Below are 24,701 nucleotides of genomic sequence, written 5' to 3'. Positions count from 1 at the left end.
AGTTTCACTAAGTGTACAGCAGACAGATGGATGCTTTATATGACAGGTGAGGGTGGAGGTTTCCTTCAGAATAGTTTCTTTTCAAAGTTGTTTATTTACAGACTGCAACCTCAGGATAACACTAATGCTTTTGTTAGCTAATGATTTGTGCCACCCCAATTCAAATAAAACATTTGATTTGTGCATTCTATTTTAAACACATGTTAGAAGAGATGCTTGCTCCCTTCAGGCATACTGTATTTTACTAACACGAGGGATCTTCATTTCTTTTACTACAGTGTGTGGTGACTACAGAGAGACAACAGTGTAGCAAGAAAGTTACCTGATATTAAATTCAGACAAGAAGTGAGAGTCTACCATTCAGAATATGTCTTCAAAATCATTTATACAGCTGGAAAACGGTTTTGTTACTCTCTGGAAAAAGCCTGTGAATATTGTTTGGATTCCCATTTAATTGAAAAAGATAAAAGCTTCATTTTAATACTGTTTCTGATATGTTTGGTGACATAATTAAGCAGGTTAAACAGTTTTATTCCGTGTGGTAATCGCAGTGTACAGATCACTGTTTTGTTCAGTATATTTTGAATGTAGGCAGTTAACATGAATTAATATTAAGGTTTTGGTTTTTTTTCTTTAAAAACAATCCCAAAACACTGGGCCTCAGAACTTAGATGTGAAATAAAATTAATAAATAGATGTGAAATAAAATTTATTAGTTATGATGCTGTATGTGCACAAGCTAAATTGCACCTTATTTTCTTCATGAAACTGATGTAGGACCTACTAGATACTCCCTGTATGATTGCTATTGCAAGTTGATCAGAAAATCATTAAGGGAAAGACACTTCAAAAAGTCCTCTGTAGGATTTCTGATTAGTATCAGAGTATCTTCTTTATTACTGTAAATACTGCTGTACTTAGATGTAGTGGAGGACAATGTAAAGTGAACTGAATATTGTGAATGTGTAAAGATATTCAGTCTTTACTGTTTACCAGTAATTCCAAACGTCCTTTGTGCTTTTTGTTTAAAGAACCATTCAAATAAGACTACTTAGTTTTCTGAAAGTGTTAAATACTAAATAGGAATTTAATACTAAAGTATTCCTATTTAGTTGGAATTTGGCATATATTCAAAAATTTTCATGGTCTTGTAACAGTGCTAGTCACAAGACTTCTCTGAGAAGTAAAAAAAGCAAAATTTGGAGACTTGAAATGTCTCACAAGTTATACCTCTGTCACTGTAAATAGAAAAAAAACCTATTTTATTATATGGCATAATGGTGATCTTTACTGTTGAGATTTTACCTGTATCTAAAAGAAGTTGAATAAAGATATATTCTATACTATGAGATTTTATACTAGAAAACAACTGTTTCTTTTGACAGGCATAAATATAGGGTTTTTTTTAATAGCTGTATTTCAGTTCATTCTCATGCAAATGTTAAATACAATTACCTTGGTCCTCCAGTCAGTGTTCATTCACAAATGTATGATATGAAAAAAAAAGTGATGTAACATGACATTATTAATAAAGGCGTTTTCTTGTATCAAAGGAGATTAAAAAATGTCATTAAGGAACTTAATCTCTGACTTCTAAATGTACTGGCTCTGTTTACAGGTTATTTTTCCTTTAAAAATGTCTGATCTATAGGCCTCCAACTTCAACAGAAGTCTAAAAATAAAACTTTTCTTTTTTACTGTCGTATTAATGTCTGTGACAAAAACTCTTCATCCGACACTCAGCAGTCTTGCTGATGTTCAGTGACAGCCTAAATTCCAGGTAACTCCTGAATTGCCTTCACCCTTCAGAACAAAATACAAGTAAAAATAGCAAAAATGTTACTGTAACTTTGCCTTGTGGTACACTGAAGTTAAAAAGACTTCTCATTTACTTCCTGGGATCATGATTTTGTTTGCTTGGAGCTACAGATTGGCAGCTATTCTCTTGATCACTGTAGCTTTTAAATAAAAATTTTCAGCAAGCTGTTGTTAACTTAAGAAAGACAATATCGTTGAACCTGATGGTCCAGTGGAGCACCCAGGAATGAGAGGTATCTTGGTGGTTCTGGTATTGCCTTGCAGTCTGGGCTGCAAGTGGTTTCTGTGCTGCAAAACTGCCAAAGTACTCTGTACCTTAGTCCTTTGTTGTCAAAACTGAGATAATATTTCATTGCCTTATATCTGGATGGGGAGAGGAATACAAAGCAAAGAGTGAGAGGTGCTCAGGTGCTTTGTTGAGGGTGACTGCCTGGGTAAATGCGGGCAGATAAACACAGTCTCTTGTGAACTTGCCTTGTCTGTGCTGATGGGGGTTAGCATAGCTCTGGGGACCCGGGAGGGCAGGCAGGGATAAATGACCCTCAAGCAGCTGGTTTAGTTATCTCTTGTACTATCAGAGTCACTTACTGAGATTGGAAGGGGCATAGGGAGGCTGTCTAGTCCGATCCTCTTACTCAGAGCAGTGTTGACTAGAGCAGATTGCACTGAGCTGTGTCCAGCCAGGTTTTGAATTCCTCCAAGGATGGACACTTCACAGTCTCTGTGGGCAAACAGAAAATGTCTCAACTTTATACTGAGCCTAAATTAACTGGCAGAATAAGAAATGGACAGAGGTAATTCTTTCACATGTGGTTATGGGCACTGACATAGCTTAATTACTTCCAGATGCAAAGTGGAGGGTTATGGTTCCACATGGTCCACTTTCCCAAGGATGGCAGATCTGAACAATGCTGAGGGTTGGGCAACACACTGAGAGTCAGTTATGTTCTTAGGACTGCTGAGATGCCTCAAAACAAGTCAAAGATCCTTGTATTTAAGGAACTAGATTTCTGCATTCCAAACTGTAATGGACCATTTTCTGGATGAACACTGATCACAGGAGTCATGGTGTAGCTAAGTTTTATGTTAGCAAGAAGTCATGTTTTACAAAATAATGTTTTTGAAAAGCGGCTCATTGGTTCATGATACTTGCTTCAGGGGTCTGTGCTTCTGTCTCTTGGTTAGTGAGGCAAAAGTTGTGTTACCTATTTTTAGGTTATGGTGTAAGGCTGAGTTCTGAGCCTACCAAAAAAAAAAAAAAATGCTGCTGGTCTCTATTAAAAGAAATAGCAGTTTGTAGTTGGGCAGAAAAATTCAAACCAGTTGTGTTAGAACAGTATTTAGAAGTAAGTTTGTCACATAAGCCAAGATGTACCAATATAATGATTTAGCACAGTACAGCGTACGTGTTCATAAAACAAGATGCAAATTTAAACATTTGCATTTTGGAATATGATTCAAATAACTGTTTTTGTTTAAAAGGAGAATGTGACATTCTGAAAAATCGGCAAATTAATATTGGTATATTTGCAGCAGAACTGTAAGTTTCTGTGCTGTAAATACTGGTCCCAGAATTGATGTCTGTAGCATTCTGAAACACTTGGCCATTTGGAATAGGTTTGGCATGAAAACCTTGGCCTAGCAAGGTGACTGTGTTTAGTTAATGCTTGCTAATGTTGGGTTTTTGTTTTCTTTTTCTTAATCGACATTTTTCCCACTTATATTTCCCCACCCCTGGATACAGTGTGTCAGTAATTGAATCTCTTATTTCTCCAAGAATAAGGTAGTAATGTCATACTTTATATTCATGATAAATTCATAAAATATTTAATAGATACTAGCAAGAGCCATTATGAACTGACTATGTAAAAAGATGGAATACTTGAGGGCATTTGTCACACATAATTCATGACTGACGACTAAACTGATTTCAGCTCTTCTGGTTGAGTTGGGTTGAGTCCCACACCTTACATTGTAAGAATTGTAAGATTGAAATATTCTAAGAATACTAAAAATGATGGAACTTGTTAATTTTTTGTCTTAATAGAAAAGTAGCACTAAATCACAACATCTGTAAGTAAGTCTGGTTTTTGGAACATAAAACTTAGTTAAAACATTCATAATATTATTTGTGTGTGTGTATTGTGTAAATAGTACACACACTGTAGTAATGAGGTGGATGTGTTAAGAAGAACCTTTCTTCCTCCGAAATGATGGTGCATTCAAACCAAAATTGTGAACTATAGCTGAATGACTTTTTGGCTGAATCTAAAAGATGATGTTTAAATTTTTTCATGTAACCTGCGTCTATTTGAGATTTATCTCTACACAGTGACTTAGGCTTATATTATGGGAAAAGTGTGTGTTAGAGAAGGATTAGGACCAGTATAATGTTACTGGTGTGGCAGTAATAGGATTCATCCAGTGAAGAAATGACTTCCGTTTAAAATATGTGAATAGTAGTGCTATCAGGAGCTATTCAGAAAAAAATAGCTTTATATTTTCATGCTAAGCAGAAAAACGCTGGTGAGTGATATACTCCCACCAGGCTGATGTTGAGAAATATGTCAGGAGGTTGTGTAGAGCTATTTTCAGGTTAAAAATAATCACCCAAGATTTTCATTCGACCATGTAATATTTTTTCATCTTCTCAAAGGCAACAAACCTGCAATGTATAGTGTAAATTCGATGTGTATTTTTAACTATGTGCTAGAAAATTACTAATTTGCACTAATAATAGGGAGACTCTTTTATGCATTACTGAATTGTGCAAATTAGGAAGTGAACAAACACAATAAAAAAAAGAATAATTTATCACATAATGTTCTTCGTCTGTTTTGACATTTGTGGTTCAGTGTTAACTGTTTGTGCTAGTACATCATCTTGCACAGTGCTAGTAAACATATTCAAGTATATTTTAGGAAAGATCATGCTGAGCTATCAGTAGAGCATTTTTCCAGAGCAGTGTCACTCCCTCCTCTTTGCTGAAAACTCAGAGGGTTATATTGCTGTACGTAATGTATTGTGCATATTTCTATTGGTTTTGTTTTGAATTGAGGATAAAGTTTTGCATGGTCGTGCTTTGTAAGCAAAAGAGTATAACAGGTTGCTGGATTTTAGCATGTGTAAAGCACCAAAATGGATTTGTAGAGAGATCTTCCAAAATACTGTCAGGAACTCTGCTCTTAATTACTCTGATTTGAATTGTTTTTTGCATTTTGGGATTTTTTTTTTTTAATTTTATTTTTCTTTTTGAATGATAACTGTTAAACTCCTGTCTCTCTGAAAAGCTCTTGCTCTTTGAAGGGGTTGAAGAGGCTGGTCATGGATAAGGAAGTGAAGGGATGAAGAAAAGTTAGAGCTTTTACTGTTCTTTACTCCTGTCTTCATTTTCAAAAGGACAGATTTCGGATGATTGGAAAAATATCCCATCTGGTTATGCAAAAAATTGCTTCAGTGTACGAAACAATAAGTGGAGGCTATTTCCAAGAAATTGTTTCCAGTCAAAAGGTAACTAGTAGTACATTTTGCATCCTTAGTGAAACGGGAATTAGAGAGTGGCTAATTCTATCTTTGTGCTATTCTAGGCTTGCAAAAGAAAACCAAATTGCATTGACTAAGTTAGAAGTTACTAAGCACCCTTTAGTTGCATTTTTTATCCTCTGTTCCATTGCTTCACGTTACGTGCTTGAACACATATTGACAGCACAAGGAGCACCCAAGTGTTGGTTTGAATTTACATTGGTATTCGTTGTTGAACTAACTTCAGTCAGAGGCGGAAGATGAAGCCTAATTAGTTCTAGTATCTTTGGGAGCCTTTCTTGACACAACAATGTGTTACACCATCATAGAAAATACAGCCTCTGAATATACTTGAAATGGGGTTGGAGTGGGATTCTAAACACAAAGTATCTTTCCTTCTGCTTAAAATTCGGAAGCCAATATCAAGATATCTTCGTGAAAATGAGCTAACTGCTTTTAAAATTGCTAACCGGGCAAGTCCCGATAGAAAGGAATCTGATAAAGCAGCAGCATCATTCACAATCAAAACTCTTACTGGTCTGCAGTGACCCCAAATTGGAATATGTTCTGCAGTGGTCAGATCCTGGCCAAGGACAGGGGGAACAATAGGTAGGCTTGCCTCCTGACATCCTGCAGCCAGGGATGCAGGAATGGAGCATACTGACAGTAGTACCTGTCAGGGAGGTTTTCTTGTTGGCTTAATTTGTGAGCATGGCTACAGAGCTTCAGGATTCTTACTGCTGAGAAATTTAATAAAAGCTGTCTGAGTTTGCAGCCAGCAACTTGGGCATTCAACTGGAGTAAAGAAAACAATTGGCAGCCCTCACTGTTAAGGACGAGAGACACTGGTAAGTGAGTTGTACCTGTGATTATATTGGTATCATAAGCTGCATCATAGTATCCTGCAAATCCTGAGGTATGAAACTCTGGAAGTTATCAGATGCATTGATTAAACCCTAATGCTTCTGGGCTAGAAAGTGCAGTGCTAAAATCAGAGCATCTAAGTCTGGGATGCACGAACAGTTGGGGAGTTGCTAATGCATACTCTGTGTGATTTTGTGTAGAGGAGGTACTAATGCAGGGTGAAAGAGAAGAAGCGTTTTGTACTGATTCTTAGGCTTTCTGAAATGTCTGTGTGATAGTCTGAGAAATGCAGATCTTTGTGGAGTATTTTTTTATCTATAAATTTTAATATTTTTCTGTAATTGTTTTCAAATAACTGCATAAAAAAGAATTGCCAAAAGGCAGACATCTGCTCATTTGTAGCAAGCAAAATTATCTACCAAAAGAGAATATTTAAATCCTTCCAGCAGGTTTTTGAAAATGCAGTGCCTTTGGGAAATGGGAAAAAGTGTGCTTTTTCAGCCACACTACATTTACAGTCCTGGGATTGCTGTATTTGATGTAGGTCTAACAATCTGAGCATGTACAAAGAAGAACGATGCCACAAATTCAAGAACAAGTGATCTATCAAACTATCGTGAACCAACAGATTAATGATTTTTTATGCATCCTAAAATTTCTTAAAGCTGTGTTTCTCTGGAAAAAAACCCAACCATTTCTTTTAATATTTTCCAGACAGCACTTAACTGCTGAGCCATCACAGCAAATGTATTCATTCTTATGCCATTAACTCTAGTATGGGAGGAAATGTGACAAATACTTTCTTTTATATAATCATCTTTAAAAAATGTGAAAATTCTCCCTGCTTAGCTGGTAAAGGTGAAACCTAAAATGCAAGATTTTTCTGCCTTCTTTTTAGTAACAAATATTTGTCCTAATTTTGCAAACACTGATTATTCTCTAGTTGCCCTCCCAAAGCCTTCTCAACATTGAAAGTCCAGAGTCTTTTCTATGTTTAGCGAGTAGATGGAGTTTTTTTTGCCAATATATTTTGCTCAGAAATCAAACAGTTTTTAAAAGATCTTCATGTGGTTATACTTGGAAAATCCTTGTGTATAATCATATTTTAGATCTTTTGGGTCCTGTTATTTCAACCAGTCTTTTTTATTTATCCTAATTTTGGGGTGCCTGGTAAGGTGCTTAAAATAAGGATTTAATTTATAAGGAAAATGAATACTCATGTCACTCCTGTAGTCCTAAATAACTTGACATAGATGTGAACTCTTACATTTTTAGAGTCTGCTTATCTCTGTGGGAAACCTCAAGTGTAGATAGATAAGCAGACATAAATTTGCCATTTTAAAAGGCCATTATTCAGCATACTAGGAGAAATTGCACAGATAATGTAAACCTGTTGGGTGATGTAGTCTAGCCTTCTACAGGTCCATGTAGCCTGGTGAAACTGTAAAGCTTGAACAGCTCTCTCCAATTAACTAGTTTGCATGGAGGAGATTTCCACCGTGGGAGAATGAAACTGTGAAAAGGTCCAAGTATACATTGGGGTGCTTCCTTGCCACCAAGGGGGCAGGTGTTAAATTTATTTGGTGATCTACAGAAAGGCTCTGTCCATATTTGTTTTGTTTATTTGGTGGGGGTTTTTTTTGTTGCTCTGTTTTGATTTTGGTTTGGGATTTTTTTTAGCTGGGGGAGACCCCAGCTAAAAAAAATTTAAATGATATATTGGTTTCACATAATGGGAAGTTACTTTCAGCCATGTCATTTATTCATATTATCATACTGTGAATGTATGAATGTTATAAAATTTTTCCCAGTGAAGATGATTATAGCAAAATCTGGATATAGAACGTATAAGACCAGTCATTTAGTCATAATGAGTTAGTGTATTTCCCTCTTGCAAACCATTAAGACTGAATTTTCTACTATCTACTATTAAAATGCTACTTTTATCTTTAAACTCAAGATAAAAGAATGCAACATTGATTCTTAGTGTAATTTGTTCAGGGTTTGTCTTTACTCTGTGCTCACCTCTCTAGTTTCCCTCTGTGATTTCTGTAATTGTGTCATAAAGCTCTTTTCATTTGCTGAGGGGATGCTGGTTTTGAATCTTTACTTTTTGAGTAAATTTAAGGCAGAAAAGCAAAGCCAAATAATTATCTTAAACATCAAAGCACGTAAGAGAATGTCACCTTTTTAAAAAGATACTTATATATTATAAGCAGGGTAACGTTATTTTCTTATGACTAAAAATGTATCAGTTGTTTGCAGCGTAGAAAATCAGAACCGAAATAGCAGGCAGATTTCCTTTTTTCTGGGTCTTGAGGACTGAGCATATTAACAAGTTACAGTATCAATTATCAAGGTATTTTAGACAAACCTCTTCATTTGAAAAAGAAGATGAAAGACAGTCCTTGTACACATTTCTAGACAAAATATTAAATCTTAGAATCCTCTGCTGAATTCTCGCAGTTTCCAAAAGAGGGAAAAGACAGTAGTGTCATGTGGTTCTCAAATCTGTAGCTGCAGCAATTTAAAGGTGAGGAAGAGGGAGGTCACTGGAGTGCTGGGAACTCACTTCTGTAAGACTTGCATGAAACTGGCTTAAGAAATGTCTGAAGCCTTTTCATTATAAGCAATGGAATGGTCTGACTGGGTCCCACTGGGGACTACACATATTAAAATAGAGCAGTTAAGCATTCTGATAACGAATTGGAGTGTTCACTGTCTGGAAGGACTGAGCTTTATTTACTAAGGAAACTCTGCCTTGCTTTCCAAGTTTTAAAACTTGGAAAAAGGTGGTCAGCTGGGGTCAATGACTTATCTCCTCCGTTGGAAGAAGCATCTTTATCAGGTTTGCAGTGGGAAGGTGACTGACCTCTTCGTATTCTCTGGAGTTCTAAACATTAGTAACAGCCAAAACTGAGAATTCTTTTTTGTTTCTGCAAATGTAAAAACAAGAGCAACTGGAACCTTAGAAGTTTTTATTTCTAGTCCAAAATACAATGATTTAATTTGTGCTTTTGCCTGCATCCAGATTATGCCCAGTGTAGGGTCAAACCTTCAGGTGACACCAACAGCAAAGCTAAAACCCTCCTGGACTTTTGCCCTCTTTTCTCCCTTTCTCCCACATTCCTACCCCTTGCTAATATTAGCATCATGAGTTGGGAAATAGTGGGAATGCATTGTGTGCAGAGAGCACTGCAGCCTGACTTGTGAGTGGCAGGGTTCTAGATCAGCATTCAGTCAGATCTGTGGATAATGGCAGGGTAATGGAAAAGTGAGAGCTGGGGAATTTTTTGGTGCTCAGATCCTAAAAGGGAAGCTTTAGCTTATTATGCTATTACTGCCTTTCCCATGACTAATTCTCCACAAAAGTTCTTTGTTTAAATCACTCTTCTGTTAATTGTAGTAGAATTGCTGGCGTGCCTAAATTACAAGACAGATTGTGGTGCCGTAGTGAGGAAATCTATTTCTTCTGGGCTTGTAGTTTTTAATTGAGAACGTTTTCTTAAATTTTCCAGAATGCATTTTAGTTAGGTTATATTGTACCATAGGTTGTTTATATGTTATTCTTAAATTTAATCAGTGTTTTCAGTGCAAATAAATGATAGATTTGTGCTTGTGGTAATAATGATATATTGAACAGAGTGGCATTTGTAAGATATGCATCGATGATGAAGGCATTCTGGGAGAAAAAACATTTTTGAATAAACTTATAAAGTGTGCTTTGCCTGATGTGAACCGAGAGGAGTTTTGTTGACATTAAGATAGACAACAGGCATTTCATATTTTGGAAGGGTAGTTTACACAGGACAAGAATCATGCCACATAAAACTAATTTCTTATCTCCTAAAAACCCTAGAAAGGATACTTGGTATAAGTCAAAAAGTCTGTAACACTTCTAGGAGAATAGTCCAGGTGAAAGAAGATTATTGTGTATAGGACAAGCCATAATAAAAACTGTCAGTTCTGTCAACCTTTCTGTCTACAGTCTATAGAGGATTAAAAGGATATTGAACATTGTGTAACAGCTGTCTCTTATGTGAAAGGGATCACTGTTGTGGTGAACAGAAATGTACCCGTTTAAAAAGCTCCATAAGGCGAGGTGTGGCTGGGCCACAAGTGGCTGCTTTGGCAGGTAAAGTGCTGCTTTCAAGGACTTGAAGAGCACAGTGTGAGGTCTAAACAGGTACTATCAGTGTTTTATCAACACGTGCGTTTCTTGTGTGTCTTTTGCCCTACTGGAATAGTGTGGGTACTATCAAATTTATTATCACAAGCAGGAAACTATTGTGTTTCTATGATGTTGAGAAAATTAATATGTAGTATGAAATTTAATCAGTGTTAACAGAGAAGTTGTAGATTGACTTTTAAGTATTTGGATTTTGTGACTCTAAAAACTGTAAGATGTAAATAAAAATATTTTGTTGGCAACAATAAAAGCTTTAACTAAACAGTTTTTTCTGGGAAAATTTAACGAATTTTGAATGCTGATTAACTTTGTTGAAAACACAGCAATTTCATAATGCTTACTATGAAACAAGAAAAAGGGGACCATGCTTAGAATTAACATTGTTGTAATGGATGGTTGAAATTACTTTCACCATCAATATAAAAAAAAAATTATTTCTAATATGTCAAAAGGATGAATAGTTTTCCTGATTTGGCATTAGCTGATATGCATGCTTTGTTAACAACAACTTAGAGGATGGACTGTGAAGTGACTGATGCATACTTTCCTATGCCACTTTCATAGATACCTGATGGCAGACAGTGGCTCTGTTTTTATGTTATCAACATTTGTCCATTCAAATGAAGTTATGATGAAAGATGATAAAAAGTTACAGGACAGAGAAATGGAAAAGTTTCAGATGACTGGGGAAGAAAGACTACAGAAAACAGGAAGACAGCCAAGCAGAAGCAAAGAGGAGAGGAGAGTTCCTGCACTCAAAGGGGATTCAGAAGTAGATGAGAAAAGAATTGCGGCTGTGTAGAGAGCCAAAGAAGAAAAGAGAAAGATGAGGCATTGATGAATAGAATGATTTGGAGCCCATGTCCATATGATTCACCACCTCTTAAGTGTCCAAAAATAACCTTGTCTGTAAGTGCCATTGTTCTGCACTAGGGTAGGAGGTTTTTGTGTCTGAAGACTAACTTTCAACTCTGAACATTTCTTTTTGATAAAAAGCACCTCCCTTACATGTCCTGTAACTGCCAGAAGCAATGCCATGTCTGTCTCTAATCCTGTAGAGTGCCTCTATTTAAAATTTGCTTCCTCTGGTCACGTGAACTTACTGACAGAGAAGTAGTGACATTATTTTATGGATCTGCAGGCTTACAGGACTTCAGGTGGCTGAAGAGGCAACAGCAACGATGTGGGAGTCTTTCCTTCGTTCTTTAGATAGGAGCTAGTATTGCCAATCTACATGATACTGAATCGTTTGTTTCTTATGGCTCCTGTGCATTGCTAACAGGCTGGGCATTTCTCACAAATAGAATATTTTACATGTCGTTTCTCAATACAATCTAAAAGACTGCTGCCTTTCACCCAGTATGGCACATCCAGGACCAGGACATCTACTTGTCTGTATTGCTGTGTTTTGTAGTTTCTGGTGCCCTTTGTGTTCAGAGGTGTTTCTTGGCAATTAGATTTGGTTTTTCTGTAGTCCAAAATTGTTTTTATAGTTGATTTTAATTTAAGATTTTGTTGTCTTTGGCACACTGAACTTATACAACAGAGTTCTTGGCCTTGCATGTGAATTCCTTTTTCTGTTTCTTGACTTTGAATATTCCTGTAAGTATAGTTAGTCTTTGGTATTATCAAACGTTATGGTGTTTTCGTACTTAAACCTGGCAAAACATCTCCTAGTTACTTTATAACCCTTTTCTCTTCTTCTATCCATTGTGAAATGCAATAAACACAAAGACAAAAAGATGTGGGATTTTTCTCTGTGAATGTTAGTTTTAGATGTGTGTTTGTTTGTTTGTGATCCCTTATCTGGTGTCTCTTACCTAAATGAGCCTATATATGTCTAAACTCTGTTCAGGTTTGTCCTTGGCCCTCTTTCAGTACAGCAAGAAGCAAGACCAAATGGGGAGAAGAAAGCCTAAGTTCTACAGGATTAGCCATAAATAATTAAAGGATTGAACCTCAGAAGAAAAATCTATGTAATGTTCTTCACTTCTGCCATCAAAGGCAAGGGGCATTCAACTTGGGATTTAGATTTATTTGGAAATAATAGATTAATTTCTTCCTGACATGCAGCTTTCTTATTTCAGTTCTTACTGTCCCCAGCTCAGTGTTTATAGTGAAACTTGGAACCAAGAGGCACCTTGGTTGGGTCAAAGTTGGGTCTCCTGTTCAAACTGATCTCTCATTTACTGGGTGCAATTAAATCTACCATTCTCTTCAAGTTCATTGATCAAAGCCTCAGCAAGTACATACAGAACTTCATCTGGGCTATTTCTCTGAGCAGTGGACAAAGTTTTAGAAATTTCTACAAGTAGTAGAGCTGGAAGCTTTTTTTTCAAAATGACTGTTTATGTCCTGCAGAAACCTCCATAAACGAATTAGGATTCAATTTGTTTCTAAACCTCTGCCAACAGTAACCATAATAAAGGTTATTTGGTCTGTTTTGTGATACATGAAGATTTGATGAGTTAACAGCTTCAATTTGTCGAGGCTTGTTATTCCGAATTATCTGTTTCAGCCCCAGCCTTTCAGCATTCATGTGATTGCACTTCAGGTGATGTTATTGCCGATTTTTTGCTACATTATTAGGTAACAATACAGCTAAATTGCCCTTCTTTGTTTAGAAGCAGAAGTGTGTTAAGAGCTGCCCTATACCTGGAAATGGGACTGTTGGTCAGGTATTTTAACTTTGAAATAAAATATTGGGTAAAATTTCAACAACTGTACAACAAAAACTATTAACTGAAAATTAGTCTTGGCTATGGCTTCCTTTTCTCTTCTGCAGTGCAAAGACTGGTGTTGCCTTTTATATGGAAATTAATATGCATGTGAAGTGAATGTGGTGTCTTTTAAGATTCAAAACAGCCTATATATTTCCAAAGGAGATGCTGTTACATGAACAGTGGGAGACAAATTCATTATATAGGGTGTTTTCTGATAGTTGGAAGGATTTTTCTTATATTTTTACTAAGAAATGCTGAGATATATCTTCTCAGATTAGCACAGGTCCATATGTAGTTGAAAATATTGTTTGTTTAGGTTTTTTTAGTAGTGAGCATGCCTCCTCTTCATTTAATTTGCTAGGAGCTAATGGGTGAATTAGAAACATTTAATCTAAATTTCTAATTTGTTTGCAGTATTTTGAACCAAAATCATAGTAATAAAATAACCTTGTAAAATGAAAGGTGGGATTTCTCAGGGTGGGAGGACAGTTGAAAAAAACAAAGGAAGTATAATACTTAATACTCAATGTTTCTCCATTGGGATATATGCATGTGGAACTGAAGCTCAAGGTAATTGTTGGTGTATTCCCTTAAGCATTGTATTTTGCCTGTGATTTTTGAAAGGATCAATCACTTGCAGCAATTTATGTAATAACTTTCTGGTGTGTGACTCTACTACTTTATTTATTCTTTTTGTCTGATTTGCCAGAATGCAATACCTTTACTCCTTTGTACAGTAAATGCACTCTGTAATATCGATGATGGTATGGTCAAAGGATAATTTATTGTCAGATAGAAAAATAGGTCAACACTAATGTCACTTGATGATCAACCCCCCAAGTTTAATAAAACACCTCACCAGCATGCATTCAGCACAGTGCTTGATGTTTTATTAGGACTACAGTACCTTACAGTACCTAGCTATAGCAGGAGTGTAATTACTGAGCTGTCATGGTGATAAGTGGGATTAATGGCAGCCTGGTGCACTTTAGTCTGCAGAGTGCCTGGAAGATGGTATTATTATAAGAGAAAGTCTGGACTGGCATATTCATGGCACCCTCCCCTCCTCCCCAAAGCTCACATTCAAGTTTGCATTACCTGCCCCTCCCAGTAGCTGACATTTTCAACAGCTGTTATTTGTGAAGCAGCTCAAAAATCAAAAGAGAAATAATTTGGTAAAGATGCTTGCTAGTCTGAACGAGTAATCGGTACACAGCTTTTGCTGCCAGGTGCCATGCAGTTTTGACATGAGATTGTTCTATATATAATCCACAGAATGTATTTTATGTTCAGTGTGCTTCCTCTGATTTTGAATACAGGACTGTTGTATTTTAAAGAAAACCACACTGAGGAAAGTGAAGAGTAAAAAGCCGTAATGGAATTGATGTCTTTTTTAATTGCATGTTTTTGAGTTCTATTATTTCCTTACTGCCTACACAGGCAAACTGCTCATCTGAGCCCTCATACTGGTGTTATTCTGTCTAGTGCATCTCTTTTTTTTGCTGGCTTCTAGTACTAGAACTTTGCTTTCTTTCAAAGAAGAGAAATTGTTGTCTGCTTAGAATGCTGAAAGCATCCTCTTGACTCAGGTTCTGGCCACAACCTTTTGAGGTCCCTCTTTCCCACCTTTCCTTGTTAAGGCTTTTTAAACATGTACCTGTCACAGGTGGTGCTGGGCAGTGTTATGTTCAGCTGCCACAGCTAAACCTGCCAATGCTTTTCTGACATCCCACCTTGCTGAACATAACCCAGTGTGGTGTAGAACCCAGGTCTGGCTTTTGCAGGTTTGCCATCTTCTGCAGCCTGTGAGACCTGTTTACTTTAAGTGTGTCGTCTGGGTCCTGTGGGAAAATCCCAGCTAGATGATAATGAATATTACGATGAAGGGCTAATTGATCTTTAACTTAACTCGCCTCCCTTCTCTTGTATTCCACCCTTGACTGAAAAAAAAAAACAACAAAAAACCCCTGATGTGTGTGATTGACAGAGTCAGAACAGTGTTTTGCTGCAGGTATTCCAGTCATTTATTTCCTTTTCATGAGCTCTTCCTTTCTTTGTATTTAGTCCACTGGCCTCTTGCAGCTTTTCTTTTAAAATACTCTGTCCCAGCCAGTTCCACAATGTTGTTACTTAGAACTGAATAACACTAATTAGGGTAGACTTGTGAAACTTATGTAAGTATCTGGGCTCAAATAATATGTGAAAATCAGATTTTATTTTGTTTTCCATGTATTGTTAAACTCACAATTTGCATTAATTCTGAATGTTATTAAAGCAGTATCAAAAGAGCATCTGGAATAACCTAATGAATTCTGAGACAAGTAGTGAGGCATTTGACCTATGATAATAATTGATCTATAAAAATAAGGCTGTATACTGATACCTCTGTTCCTAATAGAGGACCACTTTACTCCTTCAGCTGATTTTTACCTTTTTTTGGGAGTTTGCTTAATGCAAGTTGTGTAGACTGTCCTGAGGACTTAATCTTTAGATGGGACTGGTGCAAGCAAGCAACCAGATCATTACACCCCCATGTATTACTATGCAGAAACAGAAAATCAGTATTTATTACTTAGAATGTTTTGCCACCTTATTACTTAGCTAGGTTTTGTTATTAAAATGGCAGGATGAAGGTCTTAGGGATTTTGGTTGGAAGTATGTATAAGACTACTGAATTGTTTTCAGAAGTCACAGACTTATCACAGGAAATTCATCAAAAAGTTACTTGAAAATTCATCAGCTATTCTTATTCTTTGGACATACAGTAACAAGTAATTCATTCCTTTGTGGAAATACTGTTGCTTTTGTATGTCTGATTGTCCAACATTCAACATTTAATCTATGAGACTTCCAGAACTTCGTTAATAAATTTAGGTTCATAGCACAGATTTTTTTCAAATAGAAAAATGAACTGGTCAGAAGTTTAGCAGTCATGGATTCCAGGGAAAATAGTTACCTCTATGTAATTTGACTGTTTCCCAATATTTCAATAGGTGGTGTCTGTGTGCTTGTAAATGGTACCCTCTGCCTTCCTGTGTAAAGTGAAGTCAACAAAACATAACTAATCTGTGTTGATGACAGTCAATAATAATCATGTAGTGCTTTGAGCTTTTAAATAGAAATTCTATGGAAGTGTTATGCATTATTGCTTTGTGAGTTACATTTTGGCATGCTAACTTGATAACCTTATTCTATGGGCAGCACTTGTATTCCATGTCTCCTTGACACATTTTCTTTTATTCCTTTAGATGCTTAAAGTGTGCAGATGCCCCCTGCCAGAAGAGTTGCCCAACTAATCTGGACATCAAGTCGTTCATCACAAGTATTGCAAACAAGGTAAAGTCGGACTTGCAGTTGCACATGGCAGGAGATAACAGCAGTTACTTGCAGTTTTGTGGGTGAGATTGCATTTCAAGGCTTATCTTTGTAATGTCTTCAAAATAAAGTGTTTAGAACAGACATTTTGAAGTTTGAGTCAGCTAATTTTGTTTATTTTTACTTCTGTTCTGTGCCTGTACAGATAGCATATAGTGCAGGCCTATTTCTTCATGTCCCTTTTACTATAAAGTTTTTGGTTTTGATGGTTTTCAAGTCTAATAGTATCCAAACCCCTGAGCATTAAGTCGTTTATTTAACCTTTCTGCTACCTGAGGTTTTACAGTTACAAACCTCTCCTTTCATCAAAGGTCGAGGTGTGGGTGGTGGTGATTTTCTATTTTTTTTTAGAAGTGATTATAATTTGAATTTCCTATAGGGAGAAATTTGGTATAAGGATGATAATCGCAAGGAATATTATCTTGTCCTTTATAGTAAGAGGCTCTGTTTAGTGTAAATGTAGTCACTCACTGGGACTGGTGATAACATACTGTGGGAATAACCCCCTCTTTGGAGGTACCTTTCTTAATAGACTACTAAACAATGATCATAATGAAATCATAAAACAGTACTCTGAATTGTGGTTAATTAATTTTAATGGTCATAAATAGAAATAAATAGAGGTTGCTGCAAAGTTGATGTGACAAGAATTAGGCTGTCTGGGATAGCCTAGAGATGACTGGATATTGGTTGCCCCAAAGCTCTTAAAGCTGTTAATGCAGTTGAAAGGGCCAGCACAGGTAATGCTGAGTGAAGTGGGTGGCAACAGCAGCACTTCCATGTGCAAGTGACCAGCCACATTGCTTTTACTCAACTGTGTGGTATGGGGAAGACACCAGGAGATTCTGTACCTTAACAAGAAACATTAGGATTAGAAGATATATTAAAATGTGTATCAATTATCACACAACTATGTGTTGCTGTGGTTTGCAGTAATTGGGATTATGCCCAGTATGTGCATATAGACTGTTTTTGTGTATAGTCTGTATCCTGTCACTGCTACATTTATTTTCATGAATGTAGGCATCTGTTTGCAACCACAGTATAGTTTGTGGCATATAGCTGGTTATTACCTCTTCAGGCATTGTGAAGAAGGCAAACTGAGCAGAGAAGGTACAAGGCAGTAATGAAACTGCTACTCTGTCTCATCTGCCTGGATCAGGAAGAGTGCGGCCAGCAGGTATATTCAAAAGCATGGTAAGACACTGGCTTTGCCCTGAACAGATGACCTGATCACTTGGTGTTTTATCAGAAAATATTACTATAGGAAAGAATTGAAGCTTACTACTATTCTCTCAATAGATGTAACTTCTTTTTTCTGTGGAGAACCCAAAGTATCTTAGATTACTGAAATGTAATCATAGCATGTCTTTTTGGACCCGATCCCTACTTGTCAATATCTTCTGTATCCACTCTGAAACCTATGATAAAAGGTATAATTCAGCTGTGGTAACTGCTTTTATCTCATGTTCATGTCTGGTTGTTGTGTAGGCAGCAGGAAACATTCACACACAGGAAGCTTTGAAAAGTCAGATATTTGGTTTCTGCTGTTCAGGATATTAGGATGGAAAATTGCCTAAATCAGCACTGCTTCTGGTAATTCAAGTTTCAAGCGTGAGTTTACATAAAGTCTTATGCTCGCCTTTCTTTCCTTACCCTATAAGGAGAAATCTTACATAGTGTGATTGTGGAAGCATTTCTCTGCAACAGCTCTAATGCTGACTTTAAACAGGCAGAAAACCAAACCAAAAGAACAAACCTCCCAAACTTAAAAGTCAGTAAAACCCTCAGGGGAATATGCTTAGCAAGTAGCTGAATTCATGGGCTGAGAAACAGGGCTAGAGAGTCCTGCATGCTCATGGCAGGGGGTTTGGAACTGGATGATCTTCAAGGTCCCTTTCCAGCCCAAACCATTTTATGATTCTGTATTTGTAGCCTCCAAGTCAATGGCTATGCCTCCTGTAATTCATGTCCCAAGCAACTTGAGGAAGCTTACAGTGCATAGAGGGAACCCAGCCTTGACTTGATGGCTGCAGTTTGCTGGGTTGAATTTTCCTTTCTATGTATTAGAGAAGTATCAGAGACTACTCTGATGCCTTTGCTCTAAAGTACTTCATAAAAAATTCTGTTATTCAGAAAATAGCAGGAAATTCTTCTGGTTTACTTTATTAATGGAATCTTTTTATAGTTATAGGTATGTACTGCTGTTTTTACAGTAATGCATTTTGAAACTCCTTGCTTTCTGTCAAAGGTACAATGTGGAAGTTGAGAGGGGGGTGCCAACAGTTGAAATAATTTACCTGAAGTCATAGCCTGGCAGAATCTGTGTCAGAGCCCACTACCATGGCTGCTCCTGTGGTGTTCTCTTCTCTCTTTCATTCTGCTGCTGTAGTGGTCCCTGCACCATACACTTTTAGAGCAGATAGAAGACAAGAGTGGTGTGCTTTTGAACACTAGAACGTATAATTATAATTTTTACAGTTTATAATGGAACCAGTAAGTAATTTTTCACTTTGTTATGCATTTTGCTAAACTTCTACTGAAATAATAAGTTACATATTATCATTCAGCAGTCTGAATATTCAGCTTGATGAAAATTTCTGTATTATTGTCACTGAAGTTCTTGCTTAAGATGATCAAGGATATTTTGCATGTCATTGAAAATCATTTTCAATATGATAAATTTGTTTTTGCTGTTTTAATCTTATAAATAAACTTCCATTTTTAATCTAAAAGCTTATAAATATGTATGGTAGCCTCTAGAAGAAATAAATAGGTAAAACATGGAACTTTCAGGTGTTTGAGGTCAATAGATTCAGGGACTTGGGGTACATTTTCTAGACTTACTGAAATCCCTGCTCTGCTTCTGAATCTCTCATAAGCCATTTGAGAAACTCGCTTCATCTGGTTACCCTTCTGCTTGTTTAGAGAAGATTGTGTTCAGTAAATTCCCTGTCCTTATCCTTGTGTAAGCAGTATTGCACACAGGTATTTATTTAAACATGATTCATTATTAATATAGACTATTTAGACAGCAGTAAACTGAAAATGAATTACTTTGTCAGGTATTAAAAAGGTCTGTTGTATGTGGTTTGTTTTGTTGGGAAATGGCTATAGCAATCATAAAGGGTCAGGGATTCTTGTTCTCTTAAGCCTGAGGCTTTTTAGATATTTACAGGCCATGTACAATGTAGCTGTTCTGGCTGTTCTGCCATTAGACCTGAGCTCTGGAGTAGAAGAGGGACAAGGGAGGAGTGTTGTTCCTGGGTTGAGAGGGTAATTGAATTGCCAGACTCAATGAGCCTTGAGCCTCTTTGAGAGAAGGGATATCACTTATGCTGTATTGTGTTAGCTGCTGTGACTCAGTAGAGTTTAGGCCACAACTTCCATTCTCTTTTTCCATACAAACTGGATTACAAGTCCACTTTATAAAGGTACAATCTATTCCATTGTGTCTTCCCAGTTTGTGCTTCTTGGTTCATAAAGACTGCTTGTAATTGTGTCTCTCAGAGAACAGACTTCAAATTCACCAGGCACATGTTACTATTTTTGTTTCTAAACATCAAAGGATGGTAAACGAGAATTCTGACTTCCAGCTGTCCTCTTTAAATACCACCACATTGCAAAACCTGTATTCCTTGCTTTATAATGAACAAGTGCTGTCTTAGTTTTTTATTTCTTTAAAAAGAAAAAATACACTAAAAAGGTCCAAACACGTTCAGCTGCTGCAAGAGAAACTTTGCCCCCCAGCCATGAAGTAGTACCAGGAATGATTTTAGGATTTTATGCTCTCCTTTCCCTGTTGATATGTCAAAGCAAGAAGGAATTTGTAAAATGGAGCTTTAGCACTTGTCATCCTTTAGGACTGGCACAAGCAAATGTTTTACAGCAGCAGAAAATCCTACAATTTCCCAGAAGCATCTCTCAGCCTGAACACTTGTAGGGTGTGCAGCTTTTCTCGTGTTCAGCAAAATCGTGCCAGAGAAGCAGCCCTTTAGAAAGCAACAGCTCCTCACATGCTTTACCTTTGAACTGCTCAGTGAGAGAGTCTTGGAACTTTTTGTTATCAGAGGCCTTTATGGTTTGAGTAGTAGCATTGAAAAACAACTGTTTGTGCACACAGGGATATCAACTTTTGTTACACAGCACAGGCAGAAGGAGTGAGTGACTCAGTCTTTATAGCCTCAGTCTGTAATGAAGAACTGGGGTACAGAAGTATCTTTTGTGTTATCTGTATTGTAGAACTCACTTTGTTGCTGTGACTAACTCTCACATTTTTATTTCAAGCCGTGCATTATTACAATGATTCCTGACATTGACGCTACAGTTTTTTCTGTATTCAGAAAGACCATCTTCTCCCATATCCCTTAATAATAAACTGGTTTGCACTGACATGTCAACGCTTTTTAACAGACTTTATGGAGGCCAGCATAAAAAAAAGAATCCAGTGCTCCCCCCAAAATCCCCAAACCAAATGAAAACTCCACATTGAAAAACAAACTCAAAAATCCCCCAAATCAGTAAAGCCATGCTGCTCTCTGGATAAAAAGTAAAATGTTGTCCCCGGCTTGTGCAGAACACTGGAGGAGGGAGAAATTAATATCAGGAACAGTACAGAGACATTTGTGGAATACGGGGGTAAGTTTTAGGAATTCAGAGGAATCTGTAGGTTTAAATGAAAGAAAATTTGTGTGCGATTTTCAAGAGTGAAATTCTGTTTTTTCAAAGGAGAAATCAGAGAGGGAACAAACTGGAAGATAGAGATGGATACCAAGAGATAAGGGTGAATCTGAAGTTTGGGAGATTGAGGGAGTAAAGGAAAACGTGTTTGTGGTGATACACTAGAAATAAGAAAAATGAAAAGCATGTAGAGGGAGGAAAACAAGATACAAAAAGTTGTGGAATTGATAAAAGAAAATAAATGAAGAGAAGATTGCCACACAGAAAGGGTGTTGAGAGACATAGGATTATGACAGGTGAGAAAAACAGAATGATGTTTTTTTCCTGTGCCAGAGGAACTCTGACTAAATTAACAAAAGACATCTATATGCCATTGCAAAGACTGTAGAAAACGAGTCGCAGTCAGTGTGTAAAATACTGTAGGTGAGGTACTGTTCATACAATGAAGGATTGGGAAAATCAGAAAGCTGCTAGGTGACTGGTAATAATTATGTACAGATATTCATCACAATTAATCTTTCAGTACTACATTGAGACCCCAGGTTTTTCAAAAGTGCTGTTTTATTCAGCTTGCTCTGTTAGTCGTAGTGTATTTCAGATCACTAAATAAAATAGTAAGGAAAAAAAGGCATTTAGAAGAAAAATTAGGACTGATGTTAAATTGATGCACACGAAACAGTGACTTTTCTTGAGATGTCTGTTTGTACTTAGTGTAATGGAATGGCTGACAGCTGGTTTCAGTTGCCGTAGTGTAATTATGTAGAATAGACTTTTGCGATGACACTATGTCAATTAAGGAATCTCTCACTTTCTAGACTACAAAGGACAAAATGACAGTACAAGATATTTCTTCCGTTCTTTTTCATAAAAAGATAGTGACACTGTGTGAAATTACAGTCCTGTTATGATGACACAAGTCAAATGATGTGAAAGATTTCTGGATTGATTAAAAATCATCAGCATTATAATATAGAATATGTATGATTTGATAAGTTGCTGTTATGTTTTGTTCATTCTTCTTCGGAAGATATTTGGGGGGGCTGACAGACTGAGGGCGTTTCTTGTTATATTTGAACTGGTGTGTGTCACTGTGAAAAATGCTCCTTATATAACAACGTACTTTAAATAGTGACTCTTCGCTCTGTGGAAATATTTTAATCCAATACATCTTGAGTAAATTTAAAAACCATTGCATGAACTAGAATAGGAGGTGGTGATATTTTCCCCTGTATTTTGCTATATCTGCCTTTTAAAAACATAAATCCAGATGAAAAAGAAATTATGACTTTTTCTTATTTCCTTTTTAAGTTTTCACGCTGTCTCTAAATTCTGATAAAGTCAGTGTATTAATTTTTATTGCATAAAGCATAATAATGCTTATTCTTCATTGTTTTTGAGAAAACTGCAATATCAAAACACCCTGATGCATAATGAATTTATTTAAAAAGCTCTTGAATTGAATTGAAAGAAAGGATGCTATAAGCATTTCCTGATAGTAAATGCAATTTCTTCTGGTCTCTCAGTATTGATCCTATGTGTTTTAATAGGTTTTTTCCAAGTAAAAAACAGTCTAATTTGCATGCAAATTATATAATGCTTCCAAATGATACATGTGGAGATCCTCCTCTGCCTGTTTTCCTCTGATTATTGATATCAGTTTAAGGCTTGTTTTTGTTCCCTGTGTTAGCAATGTAGTATTTATTGACATTTTGATGTAGGAAACCACAAAACATCTTATTCAGTTAGATTAATTCATTTCTATGGTGGTGCACAGGAAGAAAGATTCTGTGAACAAAGGCAGGAGCAGACATTTATCTCATTAAAAAATTCAGAAACATTCTAGTTTTAGACCTGCTTCCTCTGTGACGTCTGTAAGAAACTGGCCAACTGAGTCATCTTATTATTTAAACATCTACAAAAATTACTCCAGACTGTTAAGGTAGCTTGCATTATTCCATGCACTGAAGTAACTGTGTCACTTTAATGAAGCCAGCCTCCCTTTAATTATGATCCTTTCTCCTGTACAACATGTGCGTAGTTACCAGCCTGCCAGGTCTGCATCTCTGCTGTCTATTTTATATGCAGCCTACTACATGCTAGTTTTGCAAAATGAAGTGATCAATTTTTTTTTAAATGTGAATATTCCATTAATATTCTACTTTTAATGTCACTGATAAATATAATGATCATTAATACATGTTTTCAGCTTAAAAAGGATAAAGCTGCATAAACGCAATGCGTTTGTGTAACTAAACAGTTAAGATACTACACACATACTACAAACTCTCATTTATTGCTGTACTACAATGCTTTGTAGTTTTATAAAACAGTTTGTATGACACCACTCAGTGTAACTAACTAGACTTACTGAATTTATCTGCCAGTTTTAGTCAAGTATTGTAAAACGTTTTTCTGATTGTTTGGTATGTTAGACAATTGCACAGGAAAAACAGAATAGAAAGACAAAGCGATGGAGGAACTCAGAGCTAGCACATGAAGTCCTGCCCAGAGCCCAGCCTCCAGGCTGCAGTGTGCCCTGGCAGGCAGGAGGTTTGCAGGTGGACTTGCTCTTGAGTCACTGCACAGTTGTGGTGGCAGCACATGGCAGTATCCTGTCACTGGTAGTGAGCAGGAATGGTGGCAATGGGATCAGTGCCTACACTGATCTTCAGGAAGGTAGAAGAGGAGAATAAGGGAACTGCAGCTCTTCTGAGAGAATGTTGGAAGTTCACCTATCATAGAATTAGCACAGAGTAGCTATTTTTTGGCAGACCAGGAAACCAAGTCCACTCTGAACCTATGCTTCCATTTCATCTCTAGAGATACCCATGTTAGCACAGTTGGAACCCACTGGTGAAGCAGTGCAGAAGCCTTATCCTGGTGTTCTCAAATGTCTTTTAATTTATCATTAAAATTATTGTAGGTGCTAAGGCTAGAAAATATATACTGGTTGATACAATTTATTTAATTTCTTAATATTTAGCATGGCAATGTGTACTATATAGTTTTTGATGCTCTTACTTGAAGAGGACGCAGTTCCGTTTTTCTCAGGTGCTACCACTACTAGTGGCAGCTGCAGGAACTCATAATCATGACAGCAATATCTCAAAACTTCCAAAATTAGGTCTCTACCTTCATATACTCCATCCCGTTTCTCCCTATGTAAGAGTTTAGCAGCAGCTGGCCTTTTCCCCCTACTCAGTCTTCAGTTCCAGTTTCCTTCTTTCCAAGCTCTTGTATGGTGTTGTGAGACAGATTTCCTTAGATAACCCCTTAATAAACTGTGATCTTGGTCCTAAGTCCATACTGACCTTGGGCCTTTCTCTCTGAAGTCACTGGTGCTTTAACATGCCCTTTCTCTAGCATAGCTATGCTCAAAGTTTGGTTTGAGCTTGCAAAAGAAGTAAGATGTGCTAGCTGTGTTGATGTTGCTTGTATTGGCACAGCTCAAGTGTGAAATATACTTTATATATGTAAGAAAATTAATTTTAAAACAGGAATATTTAACAGCTTCGCTTTCTAGGCATAAT

The 24,701-nt window shown here is 36.8% G+C and overlaps 1 protein-coding gene across 2 annotated transcripts in view; it reads left to right on the top strand.

Moving 5' to 3' along the window:
* The window catches only part of DPYD (dihydropyrimidine dehydrogenase), a 337,856-nt gene that overhangs the window by 77,215 nt on the left and 235,940 nt on the right, over positions 1-24,701 (top strand). For both annotated transcript variants that reach the window (XM_014884797.2, XM_088170031.1), the window contains exon 4: positions 16,365-16,452. In XM_014884797.2, coding sequence (XP_014740283.2) covers positions 16,365-16,452 — 88 coding nt within the window. The remainder of the gene's footprint in view (positions 1-16,364; positions 16,453-24,701) is intronic.

The sequence above is a fragment of the Sturnus vulgaris genome, chromosome 9 (genome assembly GCF_052056855.1).
Source record: "Sturnus vulgaris isolate bStuVul1 chromosome 9, bStuVul1.hap1, whole genome shotgun sequence".
NCBI lineage: Eukaryota > Metazoa > Chordata > Aves > Passeriformes > Sturnidae > Sturnus > Sturnus vulgaris.
The sequence above is the reverse complement of the archived record's forward strand: the minus strand, read 5'-3'. Positions and strand labels throughout refer to the sequence as shown.